Here is a 7,500-nt window from a genome sequence, read left to right as displayed (position 1 = left end):
TTCACTGGATATTAGCCAGCAGGACTGCGATTAGGGAGAAATTTTTCCTACTTTTTGTTCCACTTACCTATCTCTCTCTCTCCCCTTAACCCTCACTGCAACATTTTGCCCTTTTCCTTTCCCTTAGCCTCCCTTTCGCTATTGGCTGAGCCTAGCATTGGGTCATGTATGCGTTACCTTTGCTTAGTATGTCGTGAACCCTTTCCTTGTCCACGAAAATTCCTGTCACAATGGCGCGTCCCCGAGGAGTCGTTTCGGCGAGGTTACACTCCCTTTCTTGTACTTGCAGTTGGCATTGGCATCCGTGTTGCGCATACCAGGCACCAGGGGACGGAATGCTTGGCCGTATGAAGTGCCTTGGTGCATGCGATTCCACCCGCCATCCCTCCCCCCCACCCACACCCCCACCTCGACCAACAATCCCTAACCTTTGTCACCCCTCCCCTACCCCCACCCTTCCTTACCCTTCCTTACCCTTCCTTTGCAAACCCGCTTGGTCGCTTGGTCCTCCTGAGGATTCCCACTGTGCGTTGTCGGGTCCTCATGCAATTCCATATCGGCTCGTCATCTGCACGAGTTGGGGGCTGGAGGGGGGAGGGTGGAGAGGGAGCAGGAAGGGGTGCAGATTGGATGCGGGGGGGGGGGGGGTAATACACGTGTTATCGCGGACAGGAGACGGATCTTGGCTCCCTCGGTGACGCAAGATGTCCTCTTCTTTCTCCCTTGTCTTAATGACGGTCGCTCTTCCTCACGATCTTGCCCAGGCGCTGTGTCGAACAAACTCACGTGTCACAGTCTGCCTGCAGGCCCCCCTCCCTCCCTCCCTCTATTTTTGTCCGCTAGAATAGACATCAGTTGTTCTAAATCGTCCCTTCAGTTTTGGCCCTGAAGTTCATGTTTCTAGCGTAATGGCGTTCCATTTCACGCACGCGCTCTACAATAGCAGTGTACTCTGGTTATCTCCCCTACTCCTGCTCTTCGTCATCGCCTTTGTCTTCGTCTTTGTCTTTGCCTTCGTCTTCCTTTTCATCTTCTTCTTTTCCTTCTTCTCACTCTTCTTTTATTACTTATTTTTCCTCCTTCACCGCCATCTCCACCTCCGCCTCCACCATCTCCACGGCTTCCACCACCACCAAAACCTCTTCTTCCACCTCCTCCTCCTCCTCCTCCTCCTCCAGCTCCTCCTCTTCCTTCATTACCACCTCCTCCTCCACTTCCACCTTTACCTCCATCTCCACCTCCACCTCCGCCTCCGCCTCCGCTCCCGCCTCCGCCTCCGCCTCCGCCTCCGCCTCCGCCTCCGCCATCTCCACGATTTCTACCACCACCAAAACCTCTTCTTCCTCTTCCTCCTCCTCCTCCTCCTCCTTCTCCTCCTTCATCCCCACCTCCTCCTCCACTTCAATCCCCACCTCCACCTCCTCCATGACCTCCCCCCCCCCTCTCCCTCATCGTGCAAGAGAATGACAAGACGTTTTCTGATGCTAAATTAGTCCTCGTCATTAGTCAATCCCGTTCGGTCCTGTCGGCCTCCGCTCCCCGCTTTTCAATCCCTCTTGTGTTCCATCCCGCCATCTCGAATCGGTCTTATGAACACGCTCGCACCGAAGACACTGTCGAAAGGCGTGGCAAAGGCTGCGACGAAAGGCAAATAAATTTATATGATTTACTTTTCCTTGAGATTAGTTTATATACATTTTTTTTTACTCTTTTATTATTTTTCTCGAATAACCATGGTGTTCAGAAGGTGTGATGCGACGCACGAATTTCTTACACGAACGCAACGAAAGCCGCGTTAGTTATGGAGACGCAAAAAAAAAGTGAGACTCAGAGTGACATTAAATCTAAGGGGGACGTCGAAAATAACCGTGACTCGGCAGTACACGGCATAATCATGACGCAAAAATGCCAAAGCCATCTTCCTCTGCCTCGGTACCTGCGACTCAACTCTCCTGTTGCAGGACGGAGGGGTTCATTATCCTCCAGCTGTTGCCGAAATTGGCTGCGTTTGGCGAGGGAATTGGGTTGGCGTTCGTTAGCAGATGGGAATGCAGGGAGGTTCTAACGTTCATTAGCTGAACTAAAGGCAGCTGAAGTACTGGCGTTCATTAGCAAATGTACACGTATAGGGGTCTATGGCGTTCATTAACAGAAGTAAATACAGAGGTACTGGCATATATTAACATAAGTTAAAGCGGAGAAGGCATTGTTGTTCACTAACAAAAGTGAACACAGAGGAGGTCCTGGTGTACAGTTCAGTTCAGTGAGGTTTATTAACAGAAGGGTAGAGAGTGTCAAGGCAGCGCTCCGCAAGCACCGCTTCTGAACGAAGCATTGCGAGTGACGGAAGAGGGAGAGGTGAGAGATGCTTGCATTCAGATTTCCTTCAGAGTGACTAAGTTATATGTATTAGATGAAAAATTAATACCACGATTTAAATTCGTGGCTGAGAGACAGACAAACGCTGCAGAGGGACCCGCAGCAAGACTTCAAAAATAGAAGTCCATCATCCTCTCCTTTCGCCGAGAGAAGTGCTTCGTGCCACGTCGCCTCGCATGCAGACCCGAGCAGTAGACAGGATGTAAGAATGACATCATGAGATCACACCGGCTTTAGTTAGGCGCCGGAGAGGACGGTAATTCTTGCCCTTGACACATGCGAGAGCTTTTTCCTTTCTTTCTTTTTCATTCGTATTAAAAGTGACCTCTGGAGGAATGGGTCCTTGTGACTCCGGCGTCAAATGCGATGAGAAACCAACTAGAAAATCGAGCACCTAATCCCAATCCCTTTGCCGTTCCCTCTTACCACCTACCATCTAATCCGATCGATCCACTCAGCCCATCAGATATCCACATACATGCAAGTTGTCGACGTAATAAAAATAAAGAATGCGAGTCTAACCCAGAACCTCGCTGCCCTCCTGAGATCCTGATCTCGTGATCCTAAACGGGAACTGTCCACAAGGCAGCGTGCCGTATTTCCCAAAGCGAGCGACCAGAGTGGGCTTGACATGTCCAGGGACTTGTTTGCGTAGAGAGGAGGAGCGCTTGCAATGCCAACCTCTTCAGTCGACCGCACAAGAGCCGTGTGAGCGTCTTCTTTGGTAATTTACCTCCTTATCGATTATTCTTATTATTTTCTTTCTCCTTGGCTTATATACAGATTTGAAACTAAAAGAATATAGTTTCGATATCCATTTTATTCACGGCAACTGAAATTCTTCAGAATAATAAATGATTCTGAAAATACAACAACACTTTCTTGAAGGAGTGAACTCGAAGAAGTGTGATATCATGAGAGTCCGGCGGTCGCGGCCTCCACCTCCGAAGGCTGGAACGCCACTGGCTCGCTTGCAAGAGCAAGCTGTCCTGCTTGGTCCACATTTGCCGTGCATCCCGCCTCATCTTTCCCTGTTAGTCATGCTCTTTTATTTCCTCCTGTTTGTATGCACCTCACGCTGGCCATTTCTTCTCTCCTTCCACCGAGAAAGTCGTTGCCGCTTTATTGCTTTCTTCTCCACTCGACTTTCCTTCTTTCTCTCTCGACACCCTTTCTTCTTTTTCGCTCTATACAAACACACTCGTTATTTGCCTTTCTTTTCTTATCATTTTTTCTTGCCTTCCTCCTGTGCGAGTCATCCACGCGGGACCCTCGAGCCTACGGCGACGTTGCGGCAACAGAAGCGCTTCGACAAAGACCCTGCTGTCGGCTGACGTCGGTGAGGTCATCGTTATTCTCACTCTGACCTGCAGCTTCGGTTCGGTTCGGTGTGAGACCGTCTCGAGCAGGTCTAAGCCCGAGAAGAGGCACGTGATTGGCTGCTGGAGTATCCGGGATCTTGCCCAGCGGCTGCTCGGGTTCTCGGCCACCACCAGCTGAGTTTGAATGTAAAAGTCGCCTCTCATTTGCAATGCAAGTTTACACGACCTGTTTACATAGCGGCGGTCTCATTTTATTCGAAAAGGAAGATCCGCCTGCGAGTATGTGGTAAACATCCTTCCATTCGCGTGGAGCCAAACTCACGCTCTGCCTTTCACCCTAAGAGAACACTTCACCCTCAGCTTCCTAGGGCCACTTTCTACTTTCTGCCATCGAGAGACCTTTTCAACCGAGCGCCCCTATATAACCATCACCACTCGAGGCATAACACTCGACCCGCGCCACTGCTACCTCAACCTTCGTCACGCTACATTTTTTTACCCTTGTTCTATGGAGAGACAATAAATCTTCAAGTTCTTAACGAAGGGTGACGATTCGAATGACTCTTAGGGTCTCTGATACTCGAACCGCCATAGTGGGGCGATTTACAAAGCTTCTGACGTTGATCTAATAAAGGAAGAATAACAATAAGACTTAAATATGATCGCATGACGATAGTGAAGCACAGGGCGCTTCCAGGAGACAAAGAAAAGGCAGTTGATTCCAATTCCAGTCACACAAGTCTGCATCAATAAAAAAAATACTCTTTCAAAAAAACACAAGCCAAACACTGACATGAATTGATGTTTGTGGTATTCTCACTTGACTAAAGTATGACTCACCATACGCATAAAAATAAATGAGCAAAAACGGGAGTCACGTAGTCTCGGGCCCTAAAGAAGAGATCGAACGCAGTGTCACGAGCGAGTGTGGCGACGCTCCGCGAGGCGTGGTGGTGGGCGGAGCTTGTACTCCCGGGAGTTCCCCGAGATGCGTAGCCACACACTTGCTAACTGTCTGGGATTTTTTCGATCTCCACCATTTCACAATTTCTATGGGGCTTTTATGGGGGATAGTAAATAAAAAAATGGATATGGGAATGCCTGCTGGTTGGGGAAATAAAGGGGGTTACTGATTGGTGCAACTCCTTTCTTTATTCTCTTTTTTTTTTTTTCTCTCTCTTTTTTTGGGGGGAGGTGAAGTTGCGACTTCCAGCCTTTTGCAGGAATACTAATTGCCTTATATGACATCCAATGTACGCTTTCACCTTGTTTAGAAACGATACTCGTCTTGATTGGCAGCCTGAGCATCACCTGCATCATTTCCCGTTTGCCAATGGGAAATCCGAGGCAGCCTTGTACACAATATTAGACACCATGGAAACAAGGGTCGCAGCGGGTCACAGCCTGCCAGTGAACCTTTCCATATATATCTGATAAGTTCGTGACAGCCAGTCTCTTGCAAAGGGAGTCCTGCATTCGATGTTGAGGCCACACTTCTTATGGCTCCACTCCCTCTTTCCTTGTCTCTTCTCTCGCCTTTCGTAATCTTTCTTGTCGTATCTCCTTATGATCTCCCTTCCCTCTTCTCTTCGCATTTCTTTCCCCTCGCCCTCACCTCGTCCCTCCCTCCTTTTCACCCCGTTTTCCTCTCTGTGCATCTCCTCTTGTTCCTACCTGTACCATCCTTTCATTGTCTTATCTCTTCTTTCGTTTTATATTATCACATCCTCTGCGAGTTTTCCTTTCCCGTCGTAAAGCTGGTGCTATAAATGTATAAAGCGACATAAAAGAGGCAAGTAAGTGAAGTATGAAGCAACATTTAGTGTGAATAGATGTTAAATATTTGGAGGCTGTGTTGCACGAGATCCTGGTTGCTCTCTCACCTAGGATCCTGTTCTCTCTCTGTGTGTTCTTTTTTTTTTCAATTGATTCCTTCGTTGTCCCTGGACAATGCAGAGGTATATCACCTTGGACATGACATTCCCCTTTGTGATTTGAGTCGATCGTGTCACTAAGAAGAGGTACAGCCTTAGCTTTCCCTCTGTCCGGCCTCTGCCCGTCGGTCACGTGAGCTAAGCGTGGGCATCTTCTGTCAATCCAGGTGCTCTTGTTGCCGGTTCTGTTCGTTGCTGAGGATACGGGGTGGAAGTTATTCCGGACAAAAGTTCGAGATTTATTTTATCCGAGCTGAGAAGGATAAGAACCCCGGCAATAAATAAAATCAAACATCATTTCCTTCCGTTCAGTACGAAGGGCATTGTTGAATATAAGCACACAAAATCGGCCTGCACTTTTTTATAAAGTGTGGTAAAAAGAGAAAGAAGAAAAAAAAAAGTTATCGGCAAACAGCTTCTGAATAGTAAAGTATCTCAAACGTCCTTCTAAACTTCTTTGAACTTGGTGACGTAAAGGAACAAGAATGGTATCTCGGGTCTTGCACATACCTACTATAATGAAATATTGTACAGTCATGAAATGGATCTTTGTCACATGACGTAATGCTATTCTAAGAAAACTATCGACCTCCAGAGAGTCTAGAGTTTATTACACAAAGCCACAGGGAGGAAAGAGAGGCCTATGGTCATCTGATTAGCCTTATGCCTAGAGCCTAAATTGCGGCTCCTAAAATCGGCTTTCTTTACCGCCGTTGAGGTCCTAATTACTTTATAGTCACGTGTGAAGTGCATCGGCCACTCGCTCTCCCGCCCGGCGGAGGAGGCCGGCAGAATCCGACGGAAGAATTGGAAGGAAAAACTACAACGTCCTTAGTTGATTCTACAAATTCCAGATGTTGTGCAAGAACGATCTTTGTTACAAGGGATTCCAGGGAGCGGCTCGATCCGCTCGGGGACTCCCCTGAGCAGACAGGGGCGGGGTCTGGGCCGTAACTACACCCAACGCACCGCCGCCTCCTTCACAAGACAGCCATCCTCCGCCAAGGACGAAAGACTCTGCCGTTGAGCACTGGACACTGGGCCCCTCACTTGGTCTGGAAGCCTCGGAGGGCACGCAAGCAGCTGCGGCGGAGTTCCAGAACCGAGTCTTAGCGAGCCAGGAAGGAATTACGCTACACAAGGATTACTGCGATAACTCGGATCCTGGATTATTTATGGTGATCGGAGGACTCGCTCAGCTATTTATCGGTAATTAGTAGCTAGTGTTTGTGTGTGGAAACTGTTGCCACTAACACGGCAATAGTGCCGTTTGAAATAGAGCGAGCAGAGTGACAAGTGGATGATAAAGTGTTTGTGTGGTGAAGATGGTGTTACCACGATTGTGATCGTTAAGGCTTTTCCAAAAGCCCGATTAAAAGTCTGATACACAAAAAACACCTTAGCACGAACTTTATTGGATATACCATGTCGTCAATTAGCATCCCTATCCGGCTAGTCCTCAACAGTATTAGGTGAGTTGTAAGTACATTCTTCATTGTTTGCTCTAGTTCAGTACTCTAGTAAATTTGAGAAATCGAAAACCCGTCAAATAGCTTCAGGCGTTCGTTCATATGTCGCGCGATATTTATATGTAAAGTAATAAAATCGTACACTAGAGTAAACGTCGCGAATAAGAACTAGCAATATAACTACAAACGTAGAAAATAGAAGCGAAGTGAGGAAGAGGGCACATGTGCACGAGGTTCACTCGCCGACCACGTGACCTGTGTTTACATACTCCAGCTGATAGGTGTAGTGACAGTTTCTTTTCCTTCCGCATCGTCGCGAATTCCATTCTTTCACAAATTATGTCTAATACTTTAATTCATTAACATTATTGATTTTCTCTTGAAATGTATCGACAA

At 47.7% G+C, this 7,500-nt stretch overlaps 1 protein-coding gene across 3 annotated transcripts in view; it reads left to right on the top strand.

Annotated features, from left to right (window-relative positions):
• LOC122253069 (proton channel OtopLc) overlaps positions 1-7,500 on the top strand; it is a 167,032-nt gene that overhangs the window by 147,431 nt on the left and 12,101 nt on the right. The window contains exon 1 of one of the 3 annotated variants that reach the window (XM_043015851.2): positions 6,570-7,107. The exons of the other annotated variants lie outside the window; for them this stretch is intronic. Coding sequence (XP_042871785.1) covers positions 7,061-7,107 — 47 coding nt within the window. The 5' untranslated portion in view covers positions 6,570-7,060. Of the gene's footprint in view, positions 1-6,569; positions 7,108-7,500 lie in introns of those variants that run through there. 3 annotated transcript variants of the gene reach the window in all.

The sequence above is a fragment of the Penaeus japonicus genome, unplaced genomic scaffold (genome assembly GCF_977035675.1).
Source record: "Penaeus japonicus unplaced genomic scaffold, GWHDUDI00000001_assembly GWHDUDI00000027, whole genome shotgun sequence".
Taxonomy (NCBI): Eukaryota; Metazoa; Arthropoda; class Malacostraca; order Decapoda; family Penaeidae; genus Penaeus; species Penaeus japonicus.
Note: the sequence above shows the minus strand (reverse complement) of the source record. Positions and strands in the feature narration are given on the sequence as shown.